This window comes from Xenopus laevis, chromosome 9_10L (assembly GCF_017654675.1).
Source record: "Xenopus laevis strain J_2021 chromosome 9_10L, Xenopus_laevis_v10.1, whole genome shotgun sequence".
Taxonomy (NCBI): domain Eukaryota; kingdom Metazoa; phylum Chordata; class Amphibia; order Anura; family Pipidae; genus Xenopus; species Xenopus laevis.
This window is the reverse complement of record NC_054387.1, coordinates 107,118,872-107,138,341: the sequence shown is the minus strand read 5'-3', so window position 1 is coordinate 107,138,341 and position 19,470 is coordinate 107,118,872. Positions and strand designations below refer to the sequence as shown.

The window sequence follows — 19,470 nt, the reverse complement described above, 5'->3', positions numbered from 1 at the left end:
TGGTGGAGGGATGCTGGTGTCTAAAGCACCAAATATTTCCTATCCTTGTGGCCTACACACTAATGATACAATATTTTAAAGGGCATGTAAAGTCTAAAATAGAATAAGGCTAGAAATGCTGTATTTTGTATACTAAATATAAACATGAACTTACTGCACCACAAGCCTAATCAAACAAATAATTTATGCTTTCAAAGTTGGCTACAGGGGGTCACCATCTTGTAACTTTGTTAAACATCTTTGCAAGACTAAGACTGTGCACATGCTCAGTGTGGTCTGGGTTGCTTAGGGATCGTCATAAACAAAGCTGCTTGAGTTCTGCATGGCTGGGAAGTAAGGCGGGGGCTCCCCCTGCTGTTCATAAGTATGATTGTTTCCCTGCTCAGCAGTTAGGGACCATCTGACAATTCCTATCCACAGCAGTAAATGAAGGGAGAATTTCTCTGCACACAGTCAGGTTTCTTATAAAAACTGTACACATTTTTTAATTACAGTATATTGGAGATAGGTTTCTTTTTCATTAAAGAAAGTAAAAATGGGATTTTATTTTTTTTGCCTTTACATGCCCTTTAAGTATCCAAAGTTTTTACATTTGGATGAATGCTGAATCATCTTAACAATATTTGGCCAAATTCTAACATGCATTTGAACATTAAAAATTCCTACATACCAAATATATGTTGGCATTTCAGCTCCTTTAAATGATTTATATGATCACATGTACCTTTGACAGACAGAAAATAAGTTTGGGCAAATTACAATGATTGTGCCAAATCTGAATCAACTTTGCAAGTTCACAAGCACCTCTCAGTCCCACTATATGTACTAAATGATATTAGGAAATTGTAGGGTTCATTTATAACCATTGGTTATAACACAAGTGCATTTGCACTTAGCAACTAGTGAGCAATTAGTTTTGCTCAGTCTTCTGTCAGTTAGAATGGAAAGATTTGATTGGTTGCTATAGGCAACTACCTTTACCGTCCAGTGTCAGGCTAGGACCCACCAGAACCTGGCAGTAAGGGCTCACTAACTACTAGAGAGCCCTAAAAATTTCTTCTTGCTGAGTAAATACTGGTATTCCCATTATTCATATGATTGGACACCCACTAGGTACCTTAAATCAAACATTCCTTTTTTGACCAGACAGAAAGTGAAATCCATGGCAGTTATAGTACTCACTGAGAATTTCATACTTTTGGAAACAAAAACTAGGAATACTACTGGAAATAAATTAAACCTGTAGGAAATAATGATCTGGGCTTCAGAAAGGGGGCCACCCACACCAGGGCTAACCAGGGATTTTCCCGGTATCCCAACGGGCCTGTCCAACACTGTTGGCACCTATATTAGTAAATCCGACACTCTGTAGGTAGATATTCAACTAATTCTCGTGTCTTTCTTATAAAGTGTTTTATGGTATAAAAAAGTAAATCAGTTTTGTATATGAAAATATTTTCAATATAACAATTCCATGGCATAACGCTAGAACGCTCTATGCAATATAAATCAAGCCCCACAATTGGTGCAATTCATTGCAATGATATTTGCATGTACGAACAATCTTCATTTTCATGATTTTTGTGATGTTCAGGTGTGTAAAATGAGAAAGTTCCCAAGTCATCTTGTGTATCATGAAGTTTTGTCTTTAAAGGATGGACAAAATAGGACATATTCCCAAACTTCATTGTCTGACAGTCACTTGTGTTATTAAAGTCACTAAATGTAGGTTGGTGTGGAAAAGTTCCAATATCAGTCTCTGGTACAACTGATTTGCCCTTATCAGTGTGGTAGGAAAGTGATCCTCTAATAATTCGGTCTATCTTACCAACTGGTGAGCTTTGGGGGAAATTAGGTTCATACATGTTGGCGAAATGTTTCCATTGCTCACTTAAATCAGGTGTCCAAGCAAATGGTACATGACAGTTGTTACCTTCTTGGCAAATTAAGCTGAGATCGTTTTGAAGTTCCTCTGCTTTCATTGCCTTATCCAGGATTTGATCAGAATGATCCTTTGTGGAAGATGGTTGCTCATCTTGAGATGAGTTTTTGCAGCCGCTATCTAGGCAATTCTCAGTTAAATGTAAATTAAGAAAACCAAAAGTAATTTCTTGGGCTGGAGCTTCTGCAAAATCTATTTTTGTCTGCCCACCTGTGTTTTTCATGTTCTTCAAATCATGTGTTCCTGTATTCTGAGCACTGCTTTGGGTGGGTTCTTCTTTCTGTACTGATATGTCTAGATCACACACAGAGCTCTCGGTATCTGATTCTGTCTCTAGTGTATTTTGGTTTAAAAGGCTCTCAAATGATTTATAACCCGGTTCTAACACAAGACTGTCCACTGTTACCGAATGGTGATTTATTGATGTTCCGTCTTGCAGAATGGCTTCGGCAAAACTCTGGTAGCCTGATGCTTTACAGGTGGTCATGGGGTAGGATACTTCTCTTCCTTCTTTAGGTGATGTGTTACACATTGTAAGGCCTTCTGGAAGTGGTGTTAAGGTCAGTTCTACATTCATTTTACTACCACTTTTATAAAAACCTGTGTCAGATGAGAAGAATGTGGATTGTCTGTTGTAATATACACTGTCTGTAGTGTTACTATCAAGACTGCTATTACTATTACCAAAGGCTGATCTTGATAAGCAGTCACTGGTATTAGATGATGCATTGTTTTTATATGTGGAATTATCTGAGGATGTAGTATAACTGTCTGAGCTAGATACTGCATTGGCAAAGCTGCTGTACCCTGAATCACAATATGTATTAGCTTGGCATCCATTGTTTGCATAACCATTGTCAAGTTTTGTCTCTGATGTCTGGTATAGAGACTCTTGAGACGTGCAGTGTAATGAATGCTGCTGATCAGCTGAGTATTGGTCAGAATTGTCACAAGGGTAGCTTCTATATGCAGACTCTTGTAAACCTTCCAAGGGTGCAGGTTGGTCCTCAAGGAGAGCAAAAAGCTGTAACATGTTATTGTTTGAGTTTTTAAAGGTATCCCTTGTTGTGCTCAATCCTTGAGCTTTCAACGGACTATCATCAATGATGTCTTGAAACATTTGGTCAATCGATAGGTCAAAAAATAGTTCATCTTTGTCTTCTACAACATCTTTTGTTTCATTTACGGAGTTCTTTTGACTCTCTTGCAGATGGTTTTCCACAGTTGCAATCTCAACAACTGAAACCTCAGGGACAAGGGCTAAATACTGGGGAATACTGTGCTCGTAGACTTTAGAGGTGGAGTCCTGGCTGAAATGTTTTTTCTTATGATGTGCTTTGAAGAACTTATTAAACCAGTTGGTACTGTGAAAAGAAAGTAAGAAGAAAAAAAAAATCATCAATGGTTTTTTTCAAAAATTTCTTTACATAATTCTGTACTTCTATCTCAGAGATAGATCAAAGTTGTTGAGAAAGAAAAATACATCTTTTGGACCAAAGTAGGAAATGTGTTTTAATTATTCTTCAAAGCACTATGAAATCATTTCTTAGTGAGTACACTATAGGAAACAATGGTTACACCCAGTGGTGTAACTAGATATTACTGGGCCCCACAGCAAATAATTTTTTAGGCTCCCAAAATGTCTAGAGTTGGACCTGTTTAACCAATATTTATTGAAATTGAATTAAGGTCTTATGGGGTCCCTATAGCTCTTGGGTCCCCAATACAGTGACAGATTAAACTCTTGCTTAATACCAAAAACTAGAATGACCAGTGACTATAAATGGCATGTATATCAGATCTTTGATCCTGAAACTACAGGGACCTACATGTCTCATCTGTGGTTTAACTGATCAAGCTATTGAAAGGCATTCAAAAATTTAATGTATAAAGGCTGGAGTGACTGGATGTCTAACATAATAGCCAGAACACTACTTCCTGCTTTGCAGCTCTCTCTCTTGCAACCAATCAGTGACTTGTGGAGGGGGGCACATGGGCCATAACTGTTGCTTTTGAATCTGAGCTAAATGCTGAGGATCAATTGCAAACTCACTGAATAGTTATGTCCCATGTGGCCCCCCTTAAAGTCGCTGAGTTAGAGAGCTGCGAAGTTGGGTTCTGTTATTTTAGTAATCCACACTCATTTTTGACTAACTAACTATATTAGAAACATTTTTTATTTTCCACAGACTATTTACCCAGTTTTTATTTTTACGCTTAACTGTTCCTTTAAGGGCATTAAGGGGATCTGCCATCACAACATTTCCTGGCAGGTCACTCCACAGCAACTTCACTGTCCTCACCATGAAGAACCATTTTGTTCCTCAAGTCTAAAGGGGCGGCCTCTCCTCCTATGGACAAATACCTCAAAACTGCATTCCATAATTAAGGGCAGGTCTTACTAGGGAAGTTTAAAGAGGCAAAACTATACTTTTGGCATTTTGGTCAATGCCCTTTTTCATACTTTATGTGATTTTTGTACTTAAAGGGGAACCATCACCCAAAGAAATTATTCAGAATCCTATTTTATCGCATTAGTCAAGAAAAATGAACTTTAATTACACAATATAAACCATTTGAATCTTTTTTCCTTCAGTCTGGGAATTCATAATTATAACAAGCAGGCAGGAGCCATTTTGAGGACACTGTTATTAAGGCAAGCCTTGTATCATCTCAGAGTCTTGTTTTTACATTAGAAAGGGGGACCTGATGTCCATCCCCATGCCCTGGCTACACAATTAAATGAAAAAGAGAACGGGGGAATGTGAGAAGAGCAGTGACATCTAGGAAGTGCCTAAGGCATAGAGGAGGGGCAGGCAATATTTGATTGACAGCTGAAATTTTTAAATGAGCTTACAACAGCGACGGATGATTTAATAAAAAATAAAAATTGGATTTCATGTTTAATTTGAAAAGGGCTTTTATTATACAGCTTTTTGTGTCTGGGTGACTGACAGGTCCACTTTAAAGGAGCAGTAACACCAAAAAATGTATGTGTTTAAAAGGCATGACAATATAATGTAATGTTGTGCTGCACTGGTAAAACTGGTGTGTTTGCTTCAAAACCACTACTATAGTTTATATGAACAGGCTGCTGTGTAGTCATGGGGGCAGCCATTTAAGCTCAGGATACACAGTTAATAACAGATATGTTCTGCAGAATGTCCCTGTACTACTACAGAGTGTTTCTGTTATCTGATGTGTGTCCTCTGCCTTTTCTTCTTTTTCAGCTTTAAATGGCTGCCCCCATGACTACATAGCAGCCTGTTTATATAAACTATTGTAGAGTTTCTGAAGCAAATACACTAGTGCAGGGCAACACTACATTATATTGTCATTATTTTAAAATACTTTCAGTTTTTGATGTTACTGTTCCTTTAAGAGGACACTGACTGACAGTTGTACCAACATGGTCTGGAAATTCAGAATATTGGGACAGAGGATGTAGTACTGTAAGCACAGAAGGTTGGTACTTACCAAGTCCTCTTAGCATTTTCCTGTTTATTGGATGATGGATAAATATTAGCATTCTCATCTGGTTTAGCCACGGTTTCCTATAAAAGGAAAAAAACGACATTCTAAATAAATAATTTTTGCCCTGAATGCCTGTTAAATAAGACTTGAGATAATGCATAAAATGCTAAATTGCTTCAACTGCTCTATGTCAAAATACACATAAAAATGCTTATCTTAAAAAAAAGATACTATATTAATTGGCGTAATAATAATAGTGGGATTGGACCTCACAGCTGCAGGGATAATACAAAGATATACAATGGTGCATAACATCTCTACTTTGGAACTCCAAAAACTGCAATGTAGATTCCATTGTCTGAGCCTTCCTTCCAATATCTGAGTAATGCGCCATATAGGCATTTTATACAAGGTGGCTGCTTGGACCATTGCTGCCTCTCCAGCATTCTCAGCCTCGTGGTTTAGCTGCTTAAAGGGGTGGTTCATCTTTAAAGGGCATGTAAAGACTAAAATAGAATAAGGCTAGAAATGCTGTATTTTGTATACTAAATATAAACATGAACTCACTGCACCACAAGCCTAATCAAACAAATAATTTATGCTTTCAAAGTTGGCTACAGGGGGTCACCATCTTGTAACTTTGTTAAACATCTTTGCAAGACTAAGACTGTGCACATGCTCAGTGTGGTCTGGGCTGCTTAGGGATCGTCATAAACAAAGCTGCTTGAGTTCTGCATGGCTGGGAAGTAAGGTGGGGGCTCCCCCTGCTGTTCATAAGTATGATTGTTTCCCTGCTCAGCAGTTAGGGACCATCTGACAATTCCTATCCACAGCAGTAAATGAAGGGAGAATTTCACTGCATACAGTCAGGTTTCTTATAAAAACGGTACACATTTTTTAATTAAAGTATATTGGAGATAGATTTATTTTTCATTAAAGAAAGTAAAAATGGGATTTTATTTTTTTGCCTTTACATGCCTTTTAAGTTACATTTTAGTATCTTATAGAATGATTAATTCTAAGCAATTTTTCAATTGACCTTCATTTTTTCTTTTTTATAGTTTTTTTTAGTTATATGTCTTCTTCTTCTTCTGACTCTTTCTACCTTTTAAATGGATGTTGCTGAACCCATCTGCTCTGTAAGGCTAAACATGTATTGTTATTGTTACTTTTTATTACTCATCTTTCTATTCACGCTCTCCTTTTCATACTGTATTCCAGTCTCTTATTCAAATCAAAGCATGGTTGCTAGGTTAATTTGGACCCTTGCAACCAAATTACTGAAATAGCAAACTGGAGACCTACTGAATAAAAAGCTAAATAACCCACAAATAATAAAAAATGAAAACCAATTGCAAATCGTCTCAGAATATCACTCTCTGCATCATACTAAATGTTGATTCAAAGGTGAGTAACCTCTTTAAGTCTAGGCTACTGAAACATTCATTGGGGTTATTATGTACAAAATAAAGCTTTTGCATCACCGACAATCTCATGGTTTGGTGTCACATGTTACTGGCTATGCACAACAATGGTATGGCTTCAGATATAGTTGTGTAAACCACAGAGATAACTATCATCAAGGTACAGAGGGCAGAAGATTGCATCAGTCTGTCAGCCGCCCTTCTCTTATCAAACTGCCTCACTTCCGTAAATAACTTGTGTTACTTTGCAAAAACAATTCTGCAAACTGTTATCCAGTGCTCATGAGCACTCAATAAATTGTAACAGCATTTGAAAATCCAGCCCCCCTGATTGTACTTTTTAGTTTAGCTCACTGTGTTTAGCCAATGATAGATGATAGAAAGACAGACAAGCAGAAGAGAGACCGGGTGTCAAATGAATAGTCTTATACCAATGAACAAACCTGTGACATGCGCTTTCTGATCAAGCGCAAGCTGCTTTTTGCTGGATCTGGAATATTCTGCCACCATTTTTTCTTTCCACTACAAATAAAAGCGCAAAAATGTTAACTTCAAAAAGTGATTACATCTTCTACTATGGTTCACAAATGCTTTGACCATTACTAATGAGTACAGGTATGAGACCTGTTATCCAGAATGCACAGGACCAAGGTATTTTTTCTGATAACGGATCTTAATTTGGATCTTCATACCTGAATTCTTTATGTAAATATTAAATAAACCCAATAGGCTGGTTTTGCTTCCAGTAAGAATTAATCATATCTTAGTTGGGGTCAAGTACAAGGTACTGTTTTATTATTACAGAGAAAGGGGAAATCATTTTTAAAAATTTGGATGATTTGGCTAAAATGTAGGCTATGGGAAACTGCCTTTCCGTAATTCAGAGCTTTCTGGATAACAAGTTTCCAGATAAAGGATCCCATACCTGTAGTTACAATAAAAAATTCTGGGATAAGTCATATTAAAGTGACAGCTATAGTTTCCCACTGCCTGTACCATATTTTGGTTTGCTGCTTTGTAGCCACAATTGGACTGTTATTACACTGTGATATAATTCTGTTAAATATGTATATTCAGGCCCGGATTTGTGGAAAGGCCACCTAGGCTCGGGCCTAGGGCGGCAGGGGTTTGGTTTAAAAACACTGGGGATGCGCTGGAGATACAATCATTTTTTAAATTTCCCGTGTGCAAATCCCTATTGCTCCAGTCCAGATGATGAAAATTTGCACGAATAAAGGGGAGGGAACAGGGGCGACGATTGGCAGTGGGCCTAGGGGCGCCCACTATGTAAATCCGGCCCTGTGTATATTTGAATTTGTATAAAGCTCCTTGAGGGCAAAGCACTGTACAGCAAAACAATATACACAAGAGCCATGAATATCCTGTAAATTATATCCTTATAAACAGTGCTTAGTGATGTCATCTGTTTTGATAGGACCTTGGTGATGTCATTTCACATAACTCACTGAAACCTGTGTATTATAATAAATATAGTACCGCTGGTTTCAAAATATGAGGATATTAAAAGTCACCTCAGATGTCCATGCGAGATGCCTGTCCGCCTTGTGTTTTTATATGGTCATGGAACGCCTCGGTAACTTGTAATATCCTTATGTTTTACAAGAGGGGGTACTTTATTCACTATATTTAGTTAGGCCCATAAATCTTTGGACAGAGACAACTTTTTTCTAATTTTGGTTTTGTACATGACCACAATGAATTTTAAAGAAAACAACTCAGATGCAGTTGAACTGCAGACTTTCAGCTTTAATTCAGTGGGTTGAACAACAAGATTGCATAAAAATGTGAGGAACTAAAGCCTTTTTTAAAACAATCACTTCATTTCAGGGGCTCAAAAGTAATTGGGCCATTGACTCAAAGGTTATTTCATAGGCAGGTGTGGACAATTCCTTTGTTATGTCAATTATCAATGAAGCAGATAAAAGCCCTGCAGTTGATATGAGGGGGGGGGGGTGCTTGTATGTGGAAGATTTTGCTGTGAACAGACAACATGCGGTCAAATGAGCTCTCCATGCAGGTGAAACAAGTCATCCTTAAGATGGAAAGTCCTGCACACTCTGCCTGTCATATATTATACTGGAAATCCAATATTGCTTCTGCAGGCTGATTTTGGTTTTAAAACACATGCTTTTTGTATCAGATTTCTTTAATATTCAATGCCAGTCGCATGGCAGGGCCTGAACAATTCTGTGTGGATCAAAAACGTTTACGTGTACAGAATTGTTGTTTATTTTGTATACTGGTGTTTTAGAAAATGTTTTTTTTTTTTTTTTGCTGGGGTAGTTGTTATCTTCTAACGAGACCCCTGTCAGGTCCTATATCTTGACAAATACCATGGATGCAGTATGCAGTCATATGGTTATTTATTTTATAGGGTTAAACTCAAAGAGGTGAGTATTGAATGGCCAACAAAAAAGGCAATCCATTCTTACATGTACTCCTAGTACTTACATGGTAATTATGCAATAGCATAGTGATATTAGCAAGAGAAGAACGATGCTACAGACTGGAATGACGATACTCAGGATATTGACACTAGGACTGTAATCTTTAGGAGACAAAAGACATTGGTCTTGTAAACTGATATAGCCCAATTACAATTACAATATAGTAGTAACATCTCTGCAAACACAGAGGACGTTATTCAACTGATGACTAAACCATAAGTTATACACTTTTACATTCCATCATCATTCATTTATATATCACCAGCAAACACATTCAAGAGTCAAATAATTTTCAAATAGAACTAATGAAAAGAGGGGAAAATTCTCTAAATACCAGCATTTATAAGAAGTAGAATTTCTCTTGAGGAATAAGCAACTTGCCGTAATTCCTTTAAATGTAATGATGTTTTTTGTCCAGAATGGAAGCATATAATCCAAACGAATTAGGAACGCACAACCAAAAGTATAGTCCAAATGCTGGGTGTTAAGATTTATAAATAAACAGAACATCAAATCTTTCAAAGGTTTATTAGTGGACCAACGTTTCAATTCTGTACAGGAATTGCCCCAGCCTGACGAAGATTCCTGTACGGAATTGAAACGTTGGTCCACTAATAACCTTTGAAAGATTTGATGTTCTGTTTAGCCTGATTGATTATGGAGTGTCGTCACCGATGGGGATATATATATATATATATACAGTATATATAAATATATATATATATATATATATATATCTATATATATATATAGATATATATATATATACATACTGTATATTATATATATGGGCTCAGGCTGAAGAAATGGCCCAGGAGGGTCCGTAATATTGCCCTTTGTTTACATGTATATAGGCAAAGTAAATCACTTTTGTACTATGCACATTTTTGGTGGACTACTGCATTTCTTTCCATTGCTAATTAGTGACCACTCTGCTTGATGGAAGTCTTCTGGATAAGCACCCAACCCCTATATAAGGGTATGGCACTGAGTGGGTTCAGATCTCCATCATTGTGCACTGTATTTAGACATAACTTTTAGATAATTTAACTGAAGACAGGGATAAAAGATTTTGAGAAATGTTTGTTTTTGAAAATATCTTCTTTTAATTTACCGTTATGCCATTCTACAGCTGAACTCCAATCACTCCAGCGCAAAGTTTGAACTCCATCCTTTTCTTTCTTAATTGCTCGCACTTTTACGTCGTAGTTGCATCCTGATTTAAGAAACATCTTACCGATGCGATAAGATTTGTTTTTCACGTTGATGCTTTGAAGCTTAAAGGAAAAAAGTAACTTTTTTTTTAGTTTGCATATTATGAAAATGTGCATGTCATTGATCTTTTATCAAGCCCTGGTGCCCTAGTGCCAAAGAGGGTTCTGTGAACCAACTTACTCCTATCTCAATTTATGGACCTAGCAATAAGCCTAGGTCATCACAAAGACTGTATCAAAGACCAAGATCAGCTCATTTATCCGGATGCTAAACCTTTTTTTTTTTTTTTTTAAAGTTAATGCTTGATTCATGTAGTCGGCAAATATCCCTGATCTGGGCATTTGGCAATTTGTATAATCAAAGAAAAGAAGGAAAGAACTGACCCCTATGTCTGCACCCTCCTATCCATCACATCTGATAGCTCTCAGGTGTTGACTTCTAAAACATAACTTTTAATAATTGATATTAAAACCCAATGTCCAGTGTGTATCGGGAGGGGATTCTCTGTGGGTGAAGGGGTTGGTGACTTGAGCAGATCCACAGTCCAGAGTCTGTCAGCATCTATCTCAGTGGCCATATACTATAAGATCCACTCATTTGGCAATCGCAATGGGCTCCGAGGGGTCGGTCGGGAGAAAAATCAAACCTTCCTGATTGATATCGTGTCCAGATATCGATCGGAAAGACCCGCCGGAAGCCTCCAAACACAGGCAGATTAGCTGTCAAATTGGTCTAAACGACCAATATCGGCAGCTTTATCTGCCCATGTATGGCCACCTTAAGCATCAGCTATCGGTTGGTGCCTGAGGCACATGATAGAGGATAGACAGTTAGACAGCATTGGTGCCTGAGGCACAGCTTAGATATTATAATCGATAAACAGCCAGACTGCACCGGTGCCTGAGGAACGGCTCAGATAGACTCTCGAGCCAGACACGATTACCAGGCTTGCACCATACGCCACAAGTAACTGCAACCATATCGCCGGAAGAGAGGGTACTCCATGTGGGTGAAGGGGTCGGTACATACAATTTGGCTGAGTAAGTGATTATACCGGACCTATAACGCAGTACTGTATTAAGTGAACGCAGTACTGTATTAAGTTAGAATTGGCTATAAAGCATAACTTGGGGAACGGTCCTCTATTGCAGGCATATATATAAGACCAACACACGGCCTTCTGTTGGTCCGGCCCCCTGCCTTTACCCATGTTTTAACTTAATCGATACACACTGGACATTGGGTTTTAATATCAATTATTAAAAGTCATGTTTTATAAGTCAACACCTGATTGCTATCGGAAGTGATGGTGGGAGGGTGCAGACATAGGGGTCAGTTCTTTCCTTCTCTTCTTTGATTATATAATTCACTTACTTGACCCTGCACACCATCTCTATATGCCTTTCATTGATGGGAGGTGCTCCCTAATCTCTATTTGTTCTATTTGACCCTTTGGCTAAAGATTGGATTGCATGGGGGCAAAGGCAGAGAATAATGAAGATTTCGGGGGGCTGAAAAAGAGATAATCTACTACATACCATTGGAAACTCATCTATTAGTAGTTGGTTCCTCCTCCCTAACAATTGCCTGAACCACGATTGCACCAGTGGATCTGTGAGTAATACCTGTCTAGCATTTGTACTACAGACCATGAGACCATGTGCCATAGACATTACTTTGTCCATTTAAATGAAGATGTAGTGAAGGGCTTTTTGATTACTGGTCTTCCTCCTGTAGGACCACAGTTATTAAAACACCCCATTTGTATACATTTACATTAAAAAAAGTATATTGTTACCTGGGTTGGGTCTTGCTTGCAGGTGACTAAGAGGTTATAAATTAGGTACTCAGATAAAAATGAGTATTTGCTCTCAGAGTAGCCATGATCCCATGTAACTTCTATTTCATCTTCATTAATGGAAGTAACTGTTACGTTTCTTGGAACTTTTGGAATAACTGCAAGTATAAAAGAAGATAATGCTCTTAGTTACAGACTTGACATCGAACAGAGATTGAAAAGTAGTATGTTAGGGTGTGAGAGTCATATTTAGCCAATATTATAGAAAACTTTGAGTAACTAAAGGCTCATGACCTTGATACTTGTTCCTCTTAAAAATCCATGCACCCTATGCAATTTCCGGCAGCCCAAATGATTCATGCAGCACTGAAGTAATGATTCTCAATGTTCTTACATCTGATTTAAAATGCATACTTTAGTGAGCTAGGGGGCACAAAAGAGCCAGTATATATATTATTTTTCATAATTTTTCAGCTTGCCTTTTAATTGTATAAGTTAACAACTTCTGAGGACCTTTTGGATACTTTTTAGTCTGTTTCATGTCATTTTTACCACTGATAAAAGTTGATGCGACTACTGCAGGATATACAAAGTTACACAGATTTTGTTAACCATGGGGTATATTACTTTACTAACTTGTAAAATACCCCAGCACACTGTAGAAGACAATAGAAAATATATCCACTGGGACAGATGATTTTATTAAAAAATGACGCCCATAGACTCCAATGGGTGAAAAAAATTTGTTGTGCGTCAAAAATATTTTGTCGGCCATAGGCTTCAATGCATTTTGGCGAATTTTCGCCTAAGTGAAACGGGTCAGATTGGCCCATCATAGGACATTTTTACAGGTGCCCTGAATACTCCATGCTTCTGCTGTACATAGGAGAAACATGATGAATAAATCACCTGTATATAGTGCAGGGAAAACATCACGTTTCACTGAGGTACCATTTGATTCCAGGTTTACTGTAATGTTCAAAAGTGCTGCAAAGCTAAAATTGGAAACCTTGCAGACGCACTGATTGGGCACAACGGCACCACCATTCTCCCGGTTTTGTGGGGTGCAGACCCTGGGGCTGAAATGAGAAAATTACAAAAAGATGAACATATTAATCAATACTGCTCTTTTATGACATAACAACAGAACACGTCTGTAAATGATGCAGGGAATGGTCTCTGACCCTTTGAGCTAATGAGCAACTGAAGTGTTTGCTTAACTCTTTATTCATTAAGGCTCTTTATAAAATGTGTGGAAATTAAAGGAAAACTATAACCCCAAACAATGTAGGTCTCTATAAAAATATATTGCATGCAACAGCTCATACGTAAAACCCTGCTTTATGTAATTAAATCATTTTCATAATAATGTACTTTTTTAATAGTATGTGCCCTTAATAGAAAATTATAATTTAAAAACTAAGGGATCATAGGATTCACAGTGCACACAAACAAACCAAGGGCACACATACATCTTAGTTCACATCAGCCAATGAATGGACAAAGTTCTGTTTTTTACTCCCACGCTTCTTCCTGTTACAGTATTTCTTGAAAGGTGATCTCTAAAGCAGCACACAGACACCATCATGAAATGGTGTGAAAATGAAAATGTAATATAAGCTTCAGCACACTGAAATAAGACGTTTTCTAAATATAATTAATTAAAAACGCTCTACCGTTTCTGAAATGATCAAGTTTATGTTCACTATCTGTTGCTCTTCATTCTCTCTGGGTGTCAGATATTCATTGACAGTTAGATCCAATATATATTATAGGGGGCTCCTTCTGCCTAGAAGATGTATTAGAGCTCACGCTAATAAAATCACCAGACATCATGTCTCTCTACATGCAGGATTTGTGCAAAAGGCACAATTTTGATTTTGTTTGTACTGGAATCAGTTATTTGAGTGAGCTCTAATACTTCTGTTAGGAAAGTAAGCGCCCCCTATAAGATATATTGCATCTAACTGTCAATGAATATCTGACACCCAACTCATGCATGAAGACAAGAGAAACAGATGCTGAGAGAGGCACAGTGAATATAAACGTTATTATTTCAGAAACAATGCAGAATATTTAATTGATTGTATTTAGAAAAATTCTTATTTCAATATGTTGAAGCTTATATTAAATTTTCATTTTCGCTTCCCTTTAATAGGACTGGACAAAATAATGTAAAACAAACCCCAGCTACCAAAGGGAAGATAGATGTGTAGTTTTCTTTGGCCTTATTGCTGCCATGCAGAGTAATAACTGCCATTCATTGACTGCTGTGGGCCACACTATAACATATCCTCAGTGTTAGGCGGGGGGTGCCATGGGCCAGTGAGGAAGCCTAAAGCTGGCCATAGATGCAAAGATCCGATTGTACAAATCAACGTACGATGGGACTTTCCCATCTCCCGACCCGCCACTAACCGTTTAGATCAAAGTCTTACCATTCCGATCAAATAAAGTAAAAAAGAACAGATCAGCCAATGTTCTGCCCCTGACAGCAATCGTACAATATCTATGTCCAACCAAAGCTAATGACAGTCTCCCACTGAAAATCGTACGATCGGCAATACACGCAGAGATGTAATCGGCAGCCGACAGAAATCTTTTAACCTGTCCGATCGACCAAACGACCGATCTCCGCCGGACAAAAAATGATGGGACTCTCCACACACGGTCCGAAAATCGTACAAATCCACGATTCGTACGATCGGATCGTTGCGTATATGGCCAGCCTTAGTGTACCTCTCTTGCAATGGTCCCAATTGCAGTATTAAATCATATTTAGTACTCACGATAACTTATCTGTTCCATACTTCAGCTCAAAATCAGCACTGCAGATACTGTTGGAATTTGCCACCTCCCAGGAACACGTGAATTCACTGGCGTAATCATTAAAGCATTCCAGGTTTCTTATGTGAAACTCTTTGCCTAAAATATACAGTACAAAGATATCAGGTTAATGTCACACATATATTAGATCTTCTGGCAGACAAATGCCCCGACTGCTTCTTCCATTTCCCATTGACTTCAAATGGAAGCGTGGGGAAGTGTAAGAATGAAGGCTGTTGTTCACTTATGATATTCACAGAGTTAAGAGATTAATCAAGAATAGGTTATAAAAGTAACAAGTAATTTAACCTATATTGACATAGACTTTTTTTTAACTGTGTTTAATTGGTTTAGTAGAGTTGTACTGGACTGCCCCATAAACCCAGGCACTTCCTTCCAGAGAGCAATGACCAGAAAGCAGATTAATTCTGCGGCTATATTATTATTATTATTATTATTGTGTTACGGATTGCCTTTTTTGTTGGCCATTCAATACTCACCTCTGTGAGTTTAACCCTTTAAAGAAAAATCATCATATGACTAAGGGTCACTGTAAAACTAGCACTTTTTTTATTTATTTGTTCTAGTTTTTATGTTATGATGATTAAAAGTTCCTTATACCCAGTTTCAGACTGGCCTGTCGGGGTAGGGGCATTTTTTCCTTTGGGCTTAACTGGCAGGAGCCACATAAATGCAAGGTTGGCAAGGGGAGTTTCTCAGGAAGAATTTGCACAGTGTAAATAAAAGCAAGCGCTGATTTTCCACAAAACAAATGGTTTTTTTGTTACCTTTGTTAACCCTGAGGCACATTTAACTTTAAAAAGAGTTGGGGGGCAACACAGGCATGAAAAAAGTTCCTGGGGGTGCCTAATAAGGGCAGTTTATTTGATAGCCCCTATGGGGATGACAGCCTACAGAAGGCTTGGTTTGGTAGTACACATGGTTTTTATACAACCAAAACTTGCCTCCAAAGCAGGAATTCAAAACATAAGCACCTGCTTTGAGGCAACTGGGAGCAGGGGCGCTTCGTCAATGAGGTGACTTGAGACTGTCGCCTCACGTGGCAGCGCCCCACTAGGTACCAGGGGCAGCAAAAATGCCGCTCCTTGTACTTTAAGAACCGAATTTCCGGTTTTCAAATTCTGCTCTTCTAGCGCAGAGAGCGCAGATAGGCTCTCTGCGCTAGTGCACTGGCCCTCTCTGCTGCCCTGGTGGACCCCCCCCCCCGGACCCCCTCAGGCGCAAAAAGGTAACTGCATGGGGGGGCCAGCAACTGCAGAGGAACCAGGATCACCCCTGACTGGGAGCAACATCCATAAGGTTGGTGAGCAACATGTTGCTCACGAGCCACTGGTTGGGGGATCGCTGCCCTAGACATTCCCCCCATCCCCTACCCATCCCCTAACTTGCATGTGATTTAGGCAACAGGGCCCTGTTCTTACTGCCTGCCCTCGCCCATGACTCCTGGTGCTGCTGTCTGCTCCATGAGTCAGATTTTTAATCTGGTGCAAGAAGCATATTGGTGCATTCCCCTGGGTGCACATGCTTATTAGATGAACACTACAGTCTTGTGTCTGTTAGTGCTAAAGCACTTGCATCCCAGGGAACATTAAATGACCCCTAGTGCCTCCTAGCCAATATTGGTCTGTTACATTTATACAATAAATGTTTCAAATGTAGGGATACCAGTTTTGGGCTCTTTGTGGCTAAGTTCACCATTGCTCATACCTCTTCTGTCTTGCTCTTCATTAACTACATATACATACAAGATAATGAATTACAATCCTGTCTGCCTGCTTCCTATGAACCTCCCATCCTGCTATGATGCTTTGATCTTCTGCTCATGACTCACTGATGTTATCTACTAAAAGGCCCCAAGCAAACTGAATGACTTTAGTCTCCACCTTGTAACAAGAGCAAATGCTGAACAATTACTAAATTTTGTCTTTTCCTAGTCCTGTATTTTCTGAATCCACTTGCAGCTCAAATAATAAAACTGCAAAAGAACTTAAGTATCCTCAGTCCCATACCTGTATTAACTTTTATACAAATTTGCAGACGGTTCTCAGGCACATCAGGTTTATATTCTACACAGTGGCGCAAGGTGTGATGGAAAATATATTTTTTTGGGCTTTATAAATATATCCCTTAGTGATGTAACGGACAATTAGGGCACACTTACTAAGGGTAGAATATCGAGGGTTAATAAACCCTTGAATTCGACCCTCAAAGTAAAATCCTACGAATTGGAATATCGAATTCGAAGGATTTCCCGCAAATCCTACGATCGATCAATCAAAGGAAAAATCGATTCGAAGATTTTTAATCGATCGATCGAAGGATTTTTCTTTGATCAAAAAAACCTTAGAAAACTGATGGGGAAGGTCCCCATAGGCTAACATTGTACCTCGATAGGTTTAAACTGCCGAAGTATGTAGTCAAAGTTTTTTTTAAAGAGACAGTACTTTGACTATCGAATGGTCGAATAGTCGAACAATTTTAGTTTGAATCGAAGTCGTAGTCGAAGGTCGTAGTAGCCTATTCGATGGTCGAAGTACCCAAAAAAATACTTCAAAGTTTTTTTTACTTCGAATCCTTCACTCGAGCTTAGTAAATGTGCCCCTTATGGTTACATGCAATTATGGTTGCAGGCAATGCTTTCCTCTCATCTAACTTCTGCATGAATATCTTTTTATACTAGGAAATGAAGGGTACACAAAAAAATGGACTGAAATCTATTATAAAATTGAGTTCTTTTTTATACATTGAGGTTATTTGGCAAATTCCTTGAAGGGGAAAAGGGTGGTGGTTACCTGAACTTGACTCATTTTTCATGAGTTCATGTTTCGATGTTCGGTGCATGTGGCTGCCCATGTATTTATTGTTCTTTCCTTAATGCCTTGACTTTCTCAGAAGGCGCAAACAACATACCCAAATGATGCACATTAGACATTTATTTTTCCTAAGTTGTTAATCAGAGTATATTTTGTGACCATGGAGTTCCTTGTGCATTTGCTGATTGTATTTGCTACATTCGCAGTGATTTTTGTATGTGTTCAGGTATCTGTGGTTGTGTGTGTGGGTTTCCTGTAGCTTCCTGTACTGAGTTATTCATCTTTTATTGCTATCATTGTATCTGGTGGAAAGTTATTGTTCCTGTTTGAGCTTTCTAGAATGAGGTATACATAATGAGTCTCCTGTTCAGATCTCATGAGAAACTAGAGATTCATGTCTGAAGCTATTATCTATATACTGTGCTTACAATCCAATTGTAATTGTATATATCTCCCCTCGGCACACTGATATATATATATATATATATATATATATATATATATATATATATATTATTTTACCAGAGACCAGAATTGACCCAATGTGTTAAGCGTAATTTTGAGCAACCATCACCAAGTGGGTGGTTCAATTAAGTTTCATATAAAGATGGTTTCAAATAACGTCAGGGTTTTCAGATGGACCTTGAGATGAAAGTATTTTAGTGTTCTCAAAATTGGAAGAAAGAGAAAAAAAAATTTATGACCCAGATATCTCACTGTTATTAGATTGATAATTGGTTGAACTTGATCCATAGGTGGAGGGTGATTTTTTGGGACCCATAGGTGGAGGGTGATTTTTTGGTTTAGGGAGACTAAAATGGCCATTCAGGGGCTGACTTATAGTCAGACATAGTGGAGTGACTGCTTAAAACGAACTTTGAATTTCAGGCTCTCTGAGGCCCACACAGCCCCCACCAAGCCCAAAATAGGGCAAAAATAACGCCACATTAGCACACGTTAGTGCAAAGCCTGTCTCTGAGTACCTTGCTACAGACATCTGACACCAGTCTGGTGATTGAATTGTTTTTGGGGCTCTCTTTGTGCAGCCATAGGTGCCAACAGTGAGATATGGGATGCAGCAGTGAGGGCTTGTGCCATGACTTTTGCAGAAGCATCTTATGTCAACCCTGCAACGCCATTGGAGCTGGTGGTTTTGCCCCCAAAGTTTTTGGGCTAAAGCCGTGCAGGAACCAGATTGACTGGAGAGTAAACACGGAACCCTACTATAGTCAATCCAATTCTTTTACAGCTGTTGTGGGACTGAAACTTGGAGAGGAGAACCAGGTTGTCCCTGTTTCAGGAATGAGAGAAGGCACTTGCACAGAAGTCGCTGCTATTTTTTGATTACTCTAGAACAGGGGTCCCCAAAAATGTTTCTAGGAGGTGGTTGGCTATTTTGTAGTCCCTATTTGGACTGGCAGCCTACAGGAGGCTCTGTTTGGCAGTACACCCAGTTTTTAAGCAAGCAAAACTTGCCTCCAAGCCAGAA

General features: G+C 38.5%; 1 protein-coding gene across 1 annotated transcript in view; it reads right to left on the bottom strand.

The window, feature by feature from the left end:
• Nucleotides 1-557: 557 nt before the first annotated feature.
• LOC108701563 overlaps nt 558-19,470 on the bottom strand; it is a 42,186-nt gene continuing 23,273 nt past the window's right edge. The window contains exons 3-10 of the mRNA XM_018236368.2: nt 15,111-15,246; nt 13,231-13,400; nt 12,322-12,479; nt 10,423-10,585; nt 9,313-9,409; nt 7,284-7,362; nt 5,420-5,496; nt 558-3,306 (exon numbers count right to left, since the gene is read on the bottom strand). Of these exons, the coding sequence (XP_018091857.1) occupies nt 1,533-3,306; nt 5,420-5,496; nt 7,284-7,362; nt 9,313-9,409; nt 10,423-10,585; nt 12,322-12,479; nt 13,231-13,400; nt 15,111-15,246 (2,654 nt within the window). The 3' untranslated portion in view covers nt 558-1,532. The remainder of the gene's footprint in view (nt 3,307-5,419; nt 5,497-7,283; nt 7,363-9,312; nt 9,410-10,422; nt 10,586-12,321; nt 12,480-13,230; nt 13,401-15,110; nt 15,247-19,470) is intronic.